General features: G+C 41.1%; 1 protein-coding gene across 2 annotated transcripts in view; it reads right to left on the bottom strand.

The window, feature by feature from the left end:
- LOC128265731 (protein sevenless) overlaps positions 1–19,315 on the bottom strand; it is a 23,800-nt gene extending 4,485 nt beyond the window's left edge. The window contains exons 1-8 of one of the 2 annotated variants that reach the window (XM_053001932.1): positions 18,897–19,315; positions 16,083–16,839; positions 10,425–10,499; positions 8,994–9,059; positions 8,483–8,881; positions 6,465–6,704; positions 5,678–6,006; positions 1–3,702 (exon numbers count right to left, since the gene is read on the bottom strand). The exon at positions 1–3,702 is cut by the window's left edge and continues 1,049 nt beyond it. In XM_053001932.1, coding sequence (XP_052857892.1) covers positions 1–3,702; positions 5,678–6,006; positions 6,465–6,704; positions 8,483–8,881; positions 8,994–9,059; positions 10,425–10,499; positions 16,083–16,739 — 5,468 coding nt within the window. In that variant the 5' untranslated portion in view covers positions 16,740–16,839; positions 18,897–19,315. Of the gene's footprint in view, positions 3,703–5,677; positions 6,007–6,464; positions 6,705–8,482; positions 8,882–8,993; positions 9,060–10,424; positions 10,500–16,082; positions 16,840–18,576; positions 18,596–18,896 lie in introns of those variants that run through there. The other variant, XM_053001933.1, reaches the window with a different exon arrangement.
- Between the last annotated feature and the right edge of the window lie 135 nt (positions 19,316–19,450).

Below are 19,450 nucleotides of genomic sequence, written 5' to 3'. Positions count from 1 at the left end.
ACCTCCAGTTCGCGCGGACTCAGCACACGGACGCTGAAGTTGCGGGGGGCGGAGGGCGTGGCCGAGGCGGTGGTCAGCTCCAGCGGTGGCATAACCAGATTGGCCAGTCCCAGCCTCCTTTGGTAGTAGCTGCTGAGGCTGCCCTTCAAACGATACCGGGTGAAGGGCTGGAGTTCGGTGATGTTTAGGTCATCCCCGGCACTGAGCAGCCACTGGAACAGGGGCTCCTCCCCCGGGGACCCCTCCTCCTCCCTGGCCAATGTGAGATTCAATTGATACCGCACCCCGGGCACGGGCAGTGTGCAATCCTCGTCGCCCTTAGCCAATGGCAAGTGCAGCAGACATTGCCGCTCCTCGCAGAGGGGCTCGTCTGGTGGAGATGCCCCAGCCGGCGGCAGGATTAGGCACTTTTTGGCCGGATATGCCTGATAATTGTGGGCCTGCAGCAGACGCACTTCGTCCGGCTCCAGTTCGACCATATACTCCAGCTGCTGGCGCCGTCGTCCGTAGGCGCGTATGCTCCCGTTCCTGAGGGCATACAGGTAGCCCGAATCCTGGGCCAGCTGCCCCGCCGCGGCGTCCTCGCCCAGCAGACTGAGCTGGGCCCGCAGGGCGCTGGCCGTGCACAGCTGGCGGGCCACATCGTAGACGCACAGTTTGCCCTGGTGATCCACCAGGTTGAGCGTCTCGGCGCCGGGCTCCAGGCTGCCGGCATACAGCCGGCTGAGTGGCTGCACCGTGTGCAACTGCAGGGCGGTGCCATCGGTTAGATTCCGGCCCCTGAGGGAGCCGTTGCGCGGTGCACCCTGGTCGTACTCCAGCCAGAGGAGAGTGCGTGCCTGGGGCAGGGCCACCAGATCGCGCAACAGACGACCCCTGGCCGTGCTCCACACACGCCGACCCTGCAGGATGCGGCCCTCGAAGTGGCACAGATCCAAACGATGGATCACAGCCGCCTGTGCGGTGCCACTGCCATCCAGTTCGGCCCAGTAGACGATGCGCTGCACCCAGTCGACGGTGAGGGCCAGCACCTCGGCCCGCATGCGGGCCAGCTTGGCGGGAGCCGAGCCGGGGACATGGGTCAGCAGCTCCACATGCTCGTTGACCCACAGCAGACGCTGCTCCCCCTCGATGCCGACCAAATGCTCCACCGGACTGGCCGTGTGCACCAAACGGCGGCGACTCCGCGTGTCCAGATCCAGTTGGCCAATGAACTCGGCATTGGCGTAGAGTAGGCGTGGCACTGCCTGCACCTCGGGCGCCACATGCAGGGCATGGCTGGCTGCCCCCGCAGCCGCTCCAGTGGCCGCCACCCGCGCCTCCACCTGAAAGTGATAGGTGTGGTCCGGCTGCAGCCGCTCCACTCGCGCCTCCAGGGCGCTCTGGTTGAGACGCAGCTCCGCGTGTAGTTCGGTGCCCAGCCAGCAGCTGATGTGGTACTCGAGGGCCTGCACCGGCACCGGCACCAGCACCTCCTGACCCTGATCCGGGGCATCCCAGCGGAGCAGGGCACTCACATTGGCCTCCTCCTGCAGGGCCGTGGACAGGCGCTCCACAAAGACCCTCAGGCGACGCGGCTGCGTCGGAGCCGCCGGCGGGGTGGTGAGCTGCACCCTGGTGGTGGCACCACTGCGCCAGGCGGTGCGCGGCGTAATGGTGATCTTCAGACGCAGCTGGGCCTGCGGCAGTTGGGTCAATCGGGCATAGGGAGTGCTCAGATCCAGGGTCTGTATGCGTTGGCCAAACTCCAGGAGCAGGCGATAGGAGACACTGTGATTCCCCGACGCCGTCGAGGGCTGCCAGCGCACATGGAAGTCATCCCAGTGGCCATCGTCCAGGCGTATGCTGTCCGGGGCGACGGGTTGGGGTACGACACCCTCGTCTGGAGGCGGCACAACCAGCCCATCGAGCAACTGGAGGGCAGAGGCTGGCGAGGCTTCGGCCGGCGTCGGCAGCTCCATTACATCTTGGGGGGCAGTGAGGCGGACTAAGCGTGCCCGCCTGCCACTCCCCTCCAGCCAGAGGAGGGCGCCCAGGGGACGCAGCAGCTGCAGACTCAGCGGCACAGCCTGAAGGCCAGACCCCATCTGGTGGAGCAACTGCAGCGAATCCCCGCCAGCCGGGCTCAACGGAGCACGATAGAGACGCAGGGCGGCAGCTCCGCTGACCAGCCAGTAGAGCTGATCCAGCTGGGTGTCCAGCAGGAAGGATGAAATGCTGCCCTCCAGTCCGTTGACGCGATAGTAGGTGACCGCCTCCTCGGGCGTGCCACCATGCCGCAAGAGATGCGACCCGGTGGCATAGTACAGGTGACCCTGGCGCGGGTCCAGGGCCAGGGAGCGGGCCTCGAAGATGGGCAACAGTTGGCGACTGCCCGACCAGGGGTCCATGCGCACCACACACTTCCTGGCCAGATCCGTCCAGTAGATCCCACCGCCCCGCCAATCGTAGGCAACGGCGCCCACATGCTGCACTGGCTCCGCCAGCGGACATCCCCCCTGGCCGTGCACCAGGTTGATGCAGTGCAGCCGACCCCCGCCACTCACGTAGTAGGCCAGGCTCTCGTTGACCCTGGTCAGGGGTCCGGCTGATGGCTCCAGTTGCTGCTCCTGCAGCACCTCCAGTCCCTCGCCCAGTTCGTTGGTGGTGCGCATGGGTCCTCCTCGCCCACTCAGCCAGCTCAGACGATGTGGTCCGAGGGGCCAGGTGCGGGCAGCCAGGGGAGCCGTCCATTCGCCCGGTTCCCCATCCATTTCCACTCCACTCGGCATGGCACGCACCCGCAGCTGGTAGAGATTGTCCGGCTGCAGGCGCTGCAGCCCGAAGAAGGGTCCCCGAATGTTGCGTATGCTGAAGGCACTTTGGCTGGCCACGTCCAGCACCTCCAGCTCATAGCTCCAGCTGCGAGCGGCGTCCTGCGATTGGTAGGGATTGCGAGCGGGTTCCCGCCACGAGATCTTGGCCGCCTGGGCGCCCAGCAGCGCCTTGAGGGTGTGGGGCCGGCCTCCGCCCAGGGTCAGTGGCTGGCCTCGGGGATCGAGGAGTATGGCTGCCCAGCAGTCGGGCAGTTGCCTCAGCGGCCACGTGGCACTCACTGAGGCCTGAGCCTCCTGTGACTCCTCCTCGGCCACCAGCAACAGCTGGCTGGCCGAGGGCAGAAGCAGCGAGTGATCCACCAGGGCAAAGGTCTGCCAGGCAGCTGCGGAGCCATCGGGATGCTGGGGCAGGGGCAAGTGCTGCCTGAACCCACCATCGTAGCTCAGCTGCAGGCACTTAGCGTCGTGCGGCAACATCAGGCGGATGAGGAAGTGTAGTGGCTGCACCACGAACCAGCCCGGCTGCCTGATCCTCACCAGGCGATGGCGCATCCGGCCATGCAGGTCCTCACGCCACAGGGCCTCCTCGTCCCGCCAGAAGAGCCAGCCATTCAGGGCATCCACTTCCAGCTGCTCGACCGGCAGATCGAGGGATTCACCCTCAACCGCAACTTCCACCGCTCCGCCCGCCAAATTCGTGCTGATGAACTGCCATTTGGTTTTGGCTTGACTGGGGTCCAGCGATTCCACGGCCAGGTAGAGTCGTTGGCGCAGCCAGTCGAAGCTCAGTCTGCGGGGCGTCATCCACTGGCCACTGGAGATGTTGGCCAGGTCCAGCGTCAGCTTTTGCACCGGACTCACCATCTGTCCCGAGTCAAATTTTAGGCTGCGATTGGGATTTAAGACAATACACATTACTAAATTGAATTAAATTACAAAATTAATGTTCTTAACCATTAAATAATTTCAAAACTTCAAAAAGCCTGAATTTTTGGAAAATTAAAAATTTTATTTTTTTTTATTTACATTTTAAGAATATATTAAAAAAAAACTAAAAGAAAAAACATAACAAAATTTCGAGAAAAAAACAAGTTACAAATTTACTCTACGAGAGTAATTATAATTTTGAAAAATCCGTTTATGATCATAATTTTGAAAGCCTAAACTTTCAAAATATGCATACAGAATAATTTTTTTTCAAATTTATAAAGCAGAATTCCCCTTTATGTTATGGCTATTTAATCAAAAAATGTATAATAAATGTTTAATTTCTTAAGTAAAAGGCATATTAATTGACGTGAAAAATATTACATTTTTTAAATATTAAAATCAATTCTAAAAATAGTCAAATGAAAAATTTAATGCAAAATTACAATTTTCATACTTAATATAACTAAAAACCGCAATAAATCAAAATACAAGCGACAAATATTTAAATTTAATAAAAAAACTTGCATTTACTACGTTTTCTGTACCAGTGTAGCCAAGACTTTAACAAGTCACTCGAATTTCCCCAGTTATAAGAATTTTATATTTATTAGCTAACATTTATTTAACCTTTAATAATAAGAACGCCGAAATATTGTGTAAGTTGATAACGATTTGAACTGAAACCATCTTGCCCTCTGTACAATTTTGTAACATCTTTAGCGTCCAGTATCCCTATTAATCCAGGTCTAATTTAACCGTTAGGTAATAGCCCTGGTATCGAAGCTGACAGGAGTTTTTAAGGATAAACTCTGCGCTCTCCACATCCACTTTGGCATAGATATCAAAGTCGTCGCTAAGGATGCAATTGTTATCGAGTGGAGTGAACTGCCACGGTATCATGCTTATGACACACCACTTGCTGGTATCCAGTCCTGGGTTGTCATCCTCGAGAGTCTTGAAATAATTGGGGTAATACGGTATGCTCACTAATGGCCACAAAAAAATGCATCGTATCGGATTGTTGCTATGCAGTGCGTCGACTTGGGCCTTCAGATCCTCTGGATCATCCACATCCATGGGCTCCACAGCGTCGTCGTACATAGCGAATACTGTTTGTTTACTTCAAGTTATAAGAGAAATTTCTACGAGAACAATTTCCGTTCTAGCAAATATGCTTGTGTAGCTCAAAGCGAAATAGGATCGACATACTGCGCTTAGTTATTTTTTCATAAAAATCCAACTGGTATTAAAACACAAAGTATTTTGTTTCTTTGACTGAGAAATCGCTTTAGATCAACCTAAAGATTTTATAATCAATTTGATTGGTAAGAGAATAATTTACAATATAAATTCCTACAAGTCAAATTTTTCTCCAATATAATATGTTAATATATTGAATATTTTGTGAAAAAATATTACAAAATCCAAATGGTGTTTTTATGGCTGGTTTTTGCAGAATTTTAAAAGCAAGAATCCAAGCAATAATTGTTTCATTATCTCAGCTATGAACCCTGGTAAAAAAACGTAGTTAATCCAAATATTTTGCAATCAATTTAAATATATTTTGATTTGAAGCTTTTAGTTATATTAAATATTAAATTTTTTTTAATTTTTCGCCCACCGAAAAAATCATGATAATTGCAAATACTTTCACTTTGAATTAAATATTTTCAGTACTGATTTAGCCCCATTCATTTTTTTTTAAGTATGAAATAATGTAGTTTTAAATTAAAAAAAAATTAAATCTACAATTTTTCTATTTAATAAACCAATTAAATATGTTAATAATTACATGATCATGTTTTTAGTTTAACTTAAGTAAGTTTATATTTTGAAAAACAATGTTACATTCAAATATTTTAATGTTTCATTTTAATACTTGGTTTTTCTCTGGGTGTATATAAAAGCTTTATAACATTGATGCTCGTTACCTGCTCAATTCCCCATGGACGTTTAGCAGCCACAACTGCTGATCTCGCTGTGACCAGGCCACATCAGCCAGTTCCTCCTGGGACTGATAGATCATCGAGCTCTCGCCGCCCGGTTCCAGGGACTGCCACATGACAGCCCTTCGTCCTGCCAGCAGGACACCCCCAGTCAGATCCTTTACAGGTCTATCACTTGGGGAGGCATGCGTTTCCACAAACCCCGTGGCCAGTGGACCCTCGCCCTGTTTGTTGATCATCGCCAGTTCCAGCGTGTAATTGGTGCCCGATTGCAGCTGGGAGAAGACTAGGCTACCTCGTCCCGCAGGAACCAGCTGAAAGTAGGGAATTTCAGAACATTTGTGTACTAATTCTTTTACACTGGTAAAAAAGAAAACAATTAAAATTTAGTTATTTTAAATATGAAAATATCTTAATTTTATCATTGACTATTTACGGAATTAGTTTTAATATCTGAAAATGTTATCTAAATTTAAGCCATATTGAACTCAAATGATATGAATTCAAATCAAATAGGAACAATTTGAAATTTAATATACTCAAAATTAATTAAAACATTTTAATATTTAATAATGCAGTTTAATATGCATTGTATTTAATATTATGTTTTCATATTTATTTTGGATATTAAATATACAACTTTGAATTCAATGGTTAGATATTTATTTTTTGACATTACAATTTTATTTATATATCTCAACAGCGTAAATGTTATTTTTTGCCTATATTCGGGAAATTCCTTCATAAATTTATAAAATAATAGATGGCTTACCTGCTCAGCTGTGAGGTTTCCTTGGGAGGATCTCAAGCTCAGGCGGTATCCTTCGAGGGGTCCATTGGTGAATCGACCCGGATGCCAATGGACTGCCACGTGGGAGTCGTCCAGGCCCAACAAGTGCTCGATGACCGGGGCCGAGATGGGCGCGCCCTCGGGGGGCGTTTGGTAGGCGGGCGTGGCCGGGGAGTAGAGCACCTCGTCAGAGTTCTCGCCAAAAGGCAGCTCGAAACGGAACTGCAAACGAAATGATATTAAACAAAGCTTCTCCATTAGTAAATTATGATCGTCATTTTTCCAATCACCTTTTCTGCTTAAATATTGTAATTTAAAGATTTAATTTTGTGTCACATCAAAAGGTGTATATTTTTTGGGCTTAGGTCAATAAATGCAAATCAAGGGCTTTCCCTCTACAATCACTTTTTCTTTGTATTAAAATATTAATTTTTTTAGAATTATTAAAAAAATTATAACAATAAACATTTAGGCTATATTTTATTTATTAGTTGCGAAAATAAGTACTAAAAATTTAAGGATACACCATTTTTATACCCTTGCAGAGGGTATTATAATTTCAGTCAGAAGTTTGCAACGCAGTGAAGGAGACGTTTCCGACCCTATAAAGTATATATATTCTTGATCAGCATCTCTCGTAGAGTCGATCTAGCCATGTCCGTCTGTCCGTCCGTCTGTCCGTCCGTCTGTCCGTCTGTCCGTCCGTTTATATGCAAACTAGTCTCTCAGTTTTAAAGCTATCTGCATGAAACTTTCCCAAAAGTTGTCTTTCTATTGCAGGTAGTATATAAGTCGGAACGAGCCGGATCGGACGACTATAGCATATAGCTCCCATAGGAACAATCGGAAAAAATAAATGAAAAAAAATTATAACTTTGCTGTTTTGTTAATTTTTTGTTTAGTTCTTCGACATATAGTAATGGTAAAATATTTCCGATTTACGGTTTAAATTTCATCAAAATCGGACGACTATAGCATATAGCTCCCATAGGAACAATCGGAAAAATAAATGAAAAAAAATTATAACTTTGCTGTTTTTTAATTTTTTGTTTAGTTCTTCGAGATATAGTAATGGTTTAATATTTCAGAATTACGGTTTTAACTTCATCAAAATCGGACGACTATAGCATACAGCTCCCATAGGAACAATCGGAAAAATAAATGAAAAAAAATTATAACTTTTCTGTTTTTTAATTTTTTGTTTAGTTCTTCGACATATAGCAATGTTTAATTATTTCAGAATTATGGTATAAATTTTATCAAAATCGGACGTCTATAGCATATAGCTCCCATAGAAATAATAAAAATATATAAATTACTATCTAATAATTGAGCTGCAAATCATCATAGTTTCAATGTTTTTTTTTAGCACATACTCAAGTAAATCATAATTTAAATGTTTTCAAAAGTATTTAATTGATGCAATAGCTGCAAGGGTATATGAACTTCGGCTTGCCGAAGTTTGCTTTCCTTCTTGTTTGTATAAGTATCTATGTTCCTTACCTAAAGTTTGAAACAGAAAAAAAAAACATTTTTGAATTACTTTTTTTACTTTTATTTTTTATTTATCATTTTGAGGTCAATAGGTTCTTCTCGAAGTTGCAGTTTTATAATTATAACATATTTTAAACGCTTTGGCAATTCTGGTTGTAGAAACACGTAAAAAAAAACAACACAACTATAACTCGCATATCATTTCAATTAACGAATCTTTAAGTTGCAGTGAAATTTTCATATTTTATTTTAGCATATGGTGGCGAAAATAATATAAATTGAATTTAGTGGTATCAAGCTAAGAATTTAGCTAGGTGAGGTATAAGGTACTAAAAAATGTACCTAGGTACACCCCAACACTGCAGATGAGTGGCTTGTATAGAAGTTGTATATGATATCAAGGTATAAGGAAAAAAAGTGTACCTAGGTATGCCCCCTAACACTGCAGATGAGTGGCTTATATATAGGCTGTATATGATTTCAAGGTAACTCCATTTACAACTTACCCTGTACTGGGTGTAGGGTATGAGGGACTCCAGTATCTCGCAGACGTAGTACTCATCGCAGTCGTAGTCCGCCAGGTTGAACCAGGCACTAGCCACTGGTGCATCCTGCGAGAGATCCTGATCGTCCTGCTCGAGGTCCTGCTCCTCGCCGTGGTGGTCCACGTACTGGTACTGGATGTTGAAGGGTCGGCTGGCCAGGTACTGCTCCGGGAAATGCATTGCCCAGCGGATGGTGAGCGGCGTGGCCTGGCCGTCCGCCCGCGGAGCCCGCTCCAGCTGCGGCTGCGTCCGCTCCACCAGGTGGCTGATGGCCAGTCGCTGCAAATGCCAGTAGTCCCGCTGGGCCATCTCACAGGACGAGATGCAGGGCATGTCGAACGGGTAGAACTGCAGCGACAACTGCGGACGACAACGGGTTAAAAGGGGGAAACAACGGGGTCAGCGATAGGGGTGATCTTTGGTGGAGACGGAGATGATGGGTGAAGGGATTACGACTGGATGGGCTACTTACGCAGGCCTCCTGGCAGGACTCCAGCTCCTTGAGGGCGCGATACCACTGGGCACAGCCCTTGGTGCACTGTGAAAACGGAACAAAATATATACGTTTTCAATCTGTTTGAATTCAATTCATTTAATTATTGCTTTGGTGAAGGAAGACATTTTTTGAGTTATAATTGAAAGAATATTTAATTTAAGAAAAACATCAAACAAACAGGGTCTATCAAAAATGTATAAGAATGCAGTCAAGAATACAAGGCAATCAATAATTTATTTATTTATAAAATGAAAAAAATCTCACAGACCGATTTAAGATTTAAAACATTTTCTGATATACAAAAATAATGCACAAATATAAATTTGTTATAATTATAACTCGATTTTTATTTTCATGCGAAACAAAACGGATTCCACTTGTAAGTGTAGGCCACTTGTTCTTAATGAATAACACATTGAGCATTGTTCAATATAGATAACATGTCTACTATTCCGTAAATGCCACAAATTAAGAGCAACAAATATAGCTACATACATTTATAGCAAACTGTAATAAACAGACGCTATTAAATTTTTAACAATGAAAAAGTTTCCTCTGCTATTAAGCTGAGTTCATTCTAAAAGCCATGTTTACATAAAAATGCAAAAATAATTAATGTCCAACGTCATGGTGGATACAGTATCTACTGTACCTATTGTTGTTCATTTATTTCTATTTTTTGGAATCATGATAGAGTAAAATACAATTCTGGGTTGCAAAGATTAAGGCATCTCAATATTATTTATCCTTAAGTTTGTATATTTCACTTAATCTATTCATTTTTTATATAAACTTCATATTCAAAGTATCCCAGAAACAAAGTTCTAAAGGCATTGTTTTGTTGAATATTTTAGCTACCATGAAATAGAAAAATAGAAAAGCCACCGCAAAGGCAACAAAAACTTCCTGATAACTACGCTAATATGTTTTTCAATCCGAGCGCCATAAGTCAGTTACTTAAAAGTCTAACGTTACACATCTAACTAAAGTACAAATTCATTTTTTTACTAGACTACAGCTCAGTAGCAATGCAAGCAGCTGGTAAAATTGATCGTAAAGTGTGAATTGGCCCGACTGGATAGTCCAGTCATGACCTGCATGATGCAGGCAAGTAATCCGCTGCAGAAACGGACGGACAAGGAGCCGAGGACCAGGGCAGAGACCATCCGTAGGGAGCCCCTGAAGCTCCTGTTCGGTGGCTTCCTCAGTGGTCTGGAGAGGGAGAACGACTGGCAGCGGATAATGCACTTTGAGTTCGTGTCCAATTGACCCTGAATGTTCTGAGTGTACTGCTAACAGAAGTGGTTAGCCCGGAGCGAGAAAAGAGGTGTCGGGTTACCCCACAACGACCACACCACATATCCCATATCCCATTTCACCACTGGCTCCCTGAAGTCTCTGACTTACCCGTGTTTTGTAGCACTTGTCGCTGTTGTCCGCCTTCTCGCACTGTATCCCATACTCGTCCAGAAACAGATCCTCCTGAAAAAAATCAAAAATGTGAAAGCCAATTAGTTTCGAGTTTTTATTTATTTTGGGCCCTTGGGAACGGAAGTTGCGGCAAGTTTGTATGGGAAAACACTGCCGAATGAGACCACATTTATAACAATAGCAATGACAATATAAATGCGAATTCTGTGCCAATGCCAATGGCTCAATTATTTCGATCAATTATCATTGGGGAGCAGGGAAAGACTTCGGACTTCGCGCATAACATAAACATAGAAATATACTCTTGATTAAATGTGCTTTGTTTACATATACATATACATATCTATCTATGTATATATTGTTTTTATTTTTTGCATTGACATAAGATTTCCGAGAACCGCTGATGCTGCATAAATTTGATAGAAACAAGTTTGCCACGTGAGCCATGGAGATCTCTTGAGAGCCGAAATCTATTTGCATACCCTTGACTTTGGCCTGCCAAGGGTTAAACGCACCGGCTCAAAACGGGGTCAACTAAGCAAAACTCGAAGATGATAGTTGGAATGAAAAAACAACTATTCGCAAGACATTAAAAAACAAACTGGCCTAAGAAACCATTAAAAAAAAGCATTCTAAAGTTAACAAACTGGAACAGAAAACATTTTTGTGGCCGCCAAATAAGAATTGAGACAATGAACAATCTTACAATATTGAAACTGATTTAAAAACTTCAGAGAAACTATAATCTACAAATCTTAAACGCAGAAAGTTTAATGCTACATTTTAGTTTTTGCTAATTTAAGCTATGATGTTTCTTCATACAATTTATTCTTATTTGTTTATCTAAGTTATTTTTTTGTAGCCTTTTAATAAAATTCTCAATTAAAATGATCTTATTGAACCATTATTTATGTATTAAAAGTTTAAATAATTTTATTTAGTAATGGTTTTAAATCTATGTCTGTTTAAATAAGTTTGTATCAACAAATTCAACATGACTAGCGCTACAAATATACGTGTAAACTTAATTATAATACAATTAAAATTAAATTTTAATAACTATTACCATTCTCAGGAAATCAAAAAGTGCAATAAGAAGGCATCGAAAACATTATTAAAGTAAACTGATTTTACAAGATTTATAATTAAAATTCCATTAAGTGTATTGTTTAAATTTCGTGTGTTTCGTGTGAGAGAAAACTAATCTCTACTTAAGCTTTGGCCCACAAAGTGCACAATCCGTTGAGTTGTTCCCCCAAACGAGAAAGCAAGCACTTAAAGTACAATTTAGCGCATTTGGAGCTGCCCCGTGCACCAATTACAAACTCCTTAAATGGCCAACTTTGTTAATTGTGTTGCTTCGGCTTGGCTTGCTAAATGGACTAGCAATTACCAAGGGATTTTCCCTCACGCACACGGATTTCCCGCATTCAACCAAAAACACACATGCACACACACACACGAAAAGTATTTTTCTGGTGCTTGTACTTTCCTTTTTTTTTCGCACACGCGTCAATTTAATTTAGAATTCTACGTAATATAATATTAATTTAGCTTGATTGGCTTTTTTCACAAACAGAAATAACTCTTGAGAACGAGAATTCTCTCGTTCTGCACAGAAAAGAAAAGAGGGAAAGCTTGAGACCATGAGCGGATCTAAAATGAATTGGGGGAGCGGGGGCTTAAGACCCCCTTTTGGGATAAAAAGCGATAGAAAACAGTGGTATTCTAAAAATATGTAACTAATCATTTTAATAAAAACAAAAACCCCCCTTACAATCAAATCCTGAATGCACCACTGCTCGAGACTAATTGGCATTGGGGGTTTTCATGTCGTCATTGCTCATCTTTTGTTGTACAATTTCTATTACATTAACTCGGAAACCTACCCACACAAACACACACACACTGAAAAGAGGGCGGGGCGGGGGGTAAGGCCACCAGACTGGGTTGGTGTGTTATTGACACCATTATTGTGCCATTGTTGTTGCTGCCATCAGGCTCTGGAAAAGCAAGCCAAAGAAATTACACTTGTGCGCTGATGAACAGGCGGGCACACACAGCATCGCTTAAAATTATAGTATAGTGAATATTCGCAAATAAATGATAATTTCAATAAGTCTGTTAAGGGCTTCAAAACTAAACCACCTCAAGGCTGCACTTTTCCTTACCGAACCAATCCATTATTTTCAAAAAAACTTTTCATTATTTTTTGAACACAATTCATTTTTTCATTTTTCAGTATCCCTTAAAAATTACTGTTAAAATATGGGAAAATAACTTTGAAAAGTGTTTTTACGAAAATAAGAAAAGTTTAATATTGGTTAATTTCAAACTATATGCGTCCCCCAATAATTTTAAAAGCTTTAGTTTATTTTAAAACAAAGACAAATCAAGGATCAATAATTAAAAATAAATTTGAAGAATTTGCGAGAACGAAAACAACTAAATAGATGCTAATTGATTACAAAAAGATATATAATATTTAGCATTATTCATTTTCAATAAATCTGCTCACCAACAAGTTACAAAGTTTGCTCAAATTTTGTCGTTCTTATTAATTGGGCCTCAATTGTAGGACTACCTACTACATATACCCCTACACATAAATTGACTAAACATTTTGCTCACTCTCGAATTCAGCAAGGCAAAACATCTTAATAAAATTTCTTTTGTTCGCATTGGCTTTCTAGGTTATACGAAATCCAGTTACCGGATGAGTGTTGAGGTTTCGTCTAGTTTAGTCCAGAGAAGAGTGACCAGCAAAAATGATTAGTTGGAGTTATAGATACAACTCGAAATCTTAATTAAAATTTGGACTAAGAACTCAGTTTGTAATTTGAAGTTGAGCTTGGCACAAATATGCAAACTTAAAAGTGATTTAATATTTTATTTAATATAAAATGCATAAAAGATAATAGAATTGTTACCTTAACAGCAAATTGTTCTTACAATATTTGTTTAAATGTATAATTAAATCAGTGAAACTTAAAAAAAAATAAATGCAAGATGTGATGTTGGAAAGTGAACAAATAAATATTTGTATATTTAAAAGCTGTAAGCTTGAGGTTCAATCCGTTCCCATATTGTTGCCAGCAAATTACTAGGAATCCCAGATATCGTTCAGTTATCATTAATTTTAATTGGCGATGGGCTGGTGTAACTCGAGTGTCGAATTGCAGATTACTAAAATGGCGCTTTGCTAATGAATGAAGTGCAAGCCGAGAAACAGATTACCATGCAGCCTACTCCTATTACACACTCTCCGATAATATAGTAATTACTGTCCGTACATTTCGTACATTTGCACTGGGAAATATATGGATGCAGAAATGCCGACTCACTGCCATGCACATTAGCGCATACTCGTGCATTTCAGTAAATGAATCGAAATACTGCGGAACTTGATGTAATTACTATCTGAAACCCCATGTTTTTTTATGTACAAAAATCATCCCTTGTTTATCACCTGATTTTAATATAATAATAATAATATATTAATATTCAATTAAAAATTATTTAAGATACCCACAGCGATATATTTGAAGTCAGTATTTATAAACATATAGTTTGATATGATTGCCTATCCCTCTTAATATTTATACGCATTAACTTTTCAACGACCGAAAATAATCACGCGCCTCAAAATATGATTCCAAACAGAAAATCGCTTGTGGTTTATTTTAATTTTTCATATTAAGTTACAAGAATGGTACGCATTAATTTCAAATTATAATACTTGAAGCGTATGTATAATAAAATAAAAATAAATAAAATGGGTCTGAAGTTTTCTGTAAATAGTGGACAATGGCAAACAGAATGTATAATTAGAAATAAAATGAATAATTTAACGCAAGGAACGTAATACATATCTATCTTTAGTAAATCTGAAGGAACGATGGAAAATAAATAATAAACTTCAATCATTAATTTAACAAAGAATTCAGACGATTAAATCACGTTTGGGAAGCCCAAAGCATTTGTAATTATGTGCATAATTTAAGAGTATAAAGTTGCACTTGTATTTAACACCGCATATAGTTAAACACATCAACCAGCTGCAATTAAAACATGAACACGAACATGCATTATTAAGCTTTTTAATTAAGCTCTCCAAAGGATTCAACCAGAAGCGCATTAATAATAAATGTTTATTTAAGAGGGAAATGAGTGAAATATAGAATTGAACTAAATTAAATATCGGCTGCCATGGTGTCGCTGTACAAACAGGCGACATCGCACAAATGCCAGTTAAACACACGCCCACTCAGAATGCAAATTGCAATAAAGCCGAGGAGCTGAGGTAACCCAAATAATGAGAAAGATTCTAATCCCGATCTGGTGAGCGAGTTGGTGGCAAATTGAAATGTCAGCTCTGGCATGGCATTTCATCCACATTTACATCCACATCCACATCGTGGGATGGATCCAAATCCAAATCCACATCCACATCCACAACCACGCAATCACCGACTTGACGATCTTCAATTATACATATCATTTAATTAGCCGTTGCAGCGCGTGTAAGTGAGCGATTAACGGCCACTGAATGTGAATGCTCGGGAAATTCATTCAACCCAACTGAATAATCTGGCCAGTGAATGTCTGAAAAGAGTTGACCTTTTTTATTTTTACATATTTTTTGCTGTGGGCCACGTGATTTCGCCGCATTGCACTTGTTCAGATTGTTTTCTGATTATATCGTTGACATATGCAAAACTAGAGGAAAACATTACGTACTCCAAGTGTCGCTTTCTTTGCTGACAAATGATGGATGGACGATGGAGTAGCCCTGAGGCATTGCATTTTTTTGTTTCATATTTTGTGCAAATGTCACATATTTTGACACTGCCACGCAATAAGCATAATAATACATCACAAAAACCGCCTGGGATATGGCAAAAAAAATGGATAATTAATATCAAAAGAATTTAAAATATATTCATTTCAAAAATTGTTGCTATTACTAAATTATAATTATAAAAGAGGTTGTCGACTCTAATGTTATGAATGTTTGAAAAAACACTATCAGGGAAAAAGATATTCTATTAATAACTAGAAAAGATAAGAAAATGTATTGATAAATAACAGAGATAAAGTTTTTTAAACGTAAATCTATTCTGTTTACTCTAAAAACTCTCACTTCTGATTGAAATAGATTGACTTAAAGAAGACAAAGATATAGAATAAAGAAAATTAAATTAAGTCACTGCAAAAATAAATATAACAACTCAAATATAAAACATTTGTAAGTAACAAACATATTTGAAATGATCAAAAATGCACATTAACAATTTAACAAAATTGTCAAAATTTTTGGACTGAACAACCTGACAAAATCTGTCCCTCACATAAAAAACATGGAAAAAAATGATACTCGTTTTGATGAAATTCCATTTGTTCTTAATACTGGGCATTTCACTTCGATATGTTTGCATGCAAGAAAAAAAACTACCGTTTTACAATTACACATTGTTAAATGGTTAAAATTAAACGTTTTTGTTCACCTGTGAGTAACTAATTGATACTGACACTTCTTTTTTTTATTGTATTTTTGTTTAGTTTTATAAACAACTTTTCTTTGGGTTAGTTAAATAACTTAAAAATTAGTCATAATAGCTTATAAATACTCACCTCAACGATGCATCGCTGGACGCAGTCACGAGTGACTCGTTCGAGGACCACCCGCTCGTCGACTCCATGATGCTCCTCTGGGGGATTCGGATTCGGATCCGAAACTGGAGCTACGGATGACTGTGCCCTACTGCTGATGGCAATTCCCTCTACGATGCTCGGCGGTGCTGCTGCGGCGTGCTTGTGCCAGATGGCCACCTTCTCCACCACATCGCTGTCCAGTTTGGGCCGCAACAGGCCCATTTGGTCCTTCATGCCGGGTTCCGGACTCTGATGCACCGAGTAGTTGTGCGATCGGCAGACATCGCAGCAGATTGAGAGGAGAATGAGCAGCAGGAGGTTGACGATCAGCACCGTGGATATGCCACCGTGACCATCCTGACCGCTGGTCAACTGGCGACCCAAACGGGCCAATTGCTGGCGAAGATCGAAGGTGCTGCTCTGCTGATGGACCACGATTTTGCTGGGTACGGCGGATTGGGAATGTACATTGGATGCCGGTTGGTTTATGTGGGTGGTGGTCATCTTGGTGTTCACATTCACCGCGATCTTCACATTAAAGCTAATGTTCAGTCTCTTCATGGGACCTGCATTACTTTGCTGTTTGTTCTCCTGATCCGCCGGTTGATCTACATTTTGATGCCAAAACATAGTCATTGAAGTCGACAGTCGAAAGTTCTTATCGCGTACTACTCAATTTACTGTTCTTTCTCCGTTTGAATTTACATTTTAGCGCCTCTTTTCACTGAAAACGAAACTGAAACAAAAACAAAAACATAAACAGAACCAAAGTCAGAGAAAGAAAGTGAATAAAAGAGAAGGGGGAGCAAAAACACACACAAATACTATTAAAAATCAAATCTCAAAGTCAAAAAACCAATTCATTGGGAAATGTAAAGTTCATCAGGTAATTTCCATGTTATGTAAATTTAAAAAAATAACACAGAACGAGAAAGGGACTAACAAAGTTTATTAAAAGTAACTTTCAAATACTCTATTCCTCACTTTTTATTTTATAAGATACATATGTAAATATGCAAATTACGCGTACATGAAAGATCGTAAATAATGGAAATCAGTTTAAGAACTAAACTGAAATTTGTTTCAATTAACAAAAAAATGTATCATACATTTAATCACCATGCTATATACATTACTAGTTTCCCTCAACTGATTAATACAAATTTTGTATACCTGTTTCGTTTAAAATAATTGATTTATTAGGCATACAATTCGTCAAGGTGATCACAACTACAACAGTGCCCCAACCTATTAATTTACAAATATTTGAAATATGTTATTATGCCAAATGCTGTCGAATAAATAGAAACGCAAGTACTGTAATTACAATGTGCTAATTTTGCCCTTACAAATTGCAATATAGCAGTTATATTTGCTAAACCCTAAATCATAATTATTTTGATGATGAAATGTTACAAAGACTAGCAGTTAGAAAGTATTTTAATTTAATAATTGCTTGCTTATACTAGAACAAATAAAAAGGTATTTACTTAACAGATTCATATGCACTACCTTGAGAACAGATTAATGTTTTATCTACGATGCAGACGTTTTTAAAACCACTAAGAACTACAAAATACTTTCCCGAGCTGATATACCCTTACCAAAAAATTAGATAAATCGCAAACAACTCGTTTCAAATGCGGGCAGCTCAAAGGTTCAATGAACATTCGCAACGTCGATCGATAAGCCAACAATCCCGATGATCTCAAATTGTGTTTAGGAACTTCGCCCTCCCCCAAAAAACAACAACACATCCAGTTCGCTGTTTCTCATACACAGGACATGGCCATGGTCCAATTAATATTCAGTATGCATAATCAACTAGCCAAGCGACAAGTTTCAATTAACATGGCGTAATGCATGGCCAATAAGTCACGCCCCCTTTTTGGCCGCCCACAACAACTAAAACAACAGCTTAAAACAACAATAACAAAAACAATAACCAAAACTACAACAAGGGGAACGGCCATAACAAATTTATCCTCATTAAGATGCAAACACATTGGCCGGACGGAGAATAATCGAGCGGAGTCTCTTTCGAAAACGGAAATCCCTTTTTTGCCGCAAGTTCAACGCACACAGCGCACAAAAAATAATAGTTAATAGCACTTTAATTTCATATTTACCAGGCAACAACAACAACACTATTCAAATGTTAATTAAATCGCTCGCCGAACAGACTAGACCAGAGAGAAGAAAAAAAAATAAAAGGCAAAAATAAATTGAAAATAAAATTGAATAAGCCGAGCGAAAATAGTGAAAACATGAAAGATCACAGCGGATTAATTGCATCAAAGTATGCAAATGCCGGCCAGCGGTTCGCCATTAATTAGTTAAAGGGGGTGGTGGATGGTTCGAATGTATATTAAATATACATAATATTAATCGACCACACTGGAAGTCAAAATGTCACCGGAGAGAAGCGGAGAAGAAACCGGAGTGATGGAGCCCCTAAACTCTTCTCACCCACATTTCGTTCAGCTCGTTGTTGAAGTTGTTAAGCGCAGTTGACGCGGTTTAATTCAATTTATTGTTGATTTGAGCAGCTTAATTGCATTTTATTGTTGCATTTGTTGCCTCGACTTAACTACAGACACTTCACACACACTGCACACTGCACACGAGAAAAAAATACGATCGATTCGGACGGATATGGCATTAAAATATTCAAATTTCATTTGTACTTTCTGTGTACTTTCTGTCAAACATTTGTCATCGTTGAGTGTGTTTAAGTGAATAAATATATATATATATTGTGTGATGGAGATTAAGAGCGCATCGTAAACTCACTCGACGAAATGTCGCAGATATCTGAATATCTGATTATTTGAATATCTGAATATCAGAATATCTGAAAACAGAAACAGAAACAGAAACTGAAAAACAGAAACTGAGTATATGAGCGGCGACACGTAGTGCGCAGTGGCGCGATCGGAGCAGAACTGATTTGCCGGCGAGCGGCGGGCTTTAACCAAGCCCCCCAAGCTCGAACCGCGAACCGCGAACCTCGAAGCCCCAAGTCCAAGTCCAGTCCAGGCCGGTCCAACCCCCAGTTTGAGAATCGGAAACCGAATGCAACCGAAACAATACAAATGAAACTGAAACCGAAACCGAAACCGAGACGAGCTGTGAAAAAACCATGCGAACCCATTGATCTTCGGCGCTCTTTTTTTTTTTTTTTGGTGACGCAGCCACGGTCACGATCACGTCATGGGCATGGGCAACCCCTGAAACTCTTTTTCTCTCTGAGTCAAGTTCAACATTAGTCGATTGGCAAAGCCCTACATTAAACACACTTATGAATAACCATTTCTACTTTTATATAAGATCACTGGGAAACCCAA

The sequence above is a fragment of the Drosophila gunungcola genome, unplaced genomic scaffold, assembly GCF_025200985.1.
Source record: "Drosophila gunungcola strain Sukarami unplaced genomic scaffold, Dgunungcola_SK_2 000148F, whole genome shotgun sequence".
Taxonomy (NCBI): domain Eukaryota; kingdom Metazoa; phylum Arthropoda; class Insecta; order Diptera; family Drosophilidae; genus Drosophila; species Drosophila gunungcola.
Note: the sequence above shows the minus strand (reverse complement) of the source record. Positions and strands in the feature narration are given on the sequence as shown.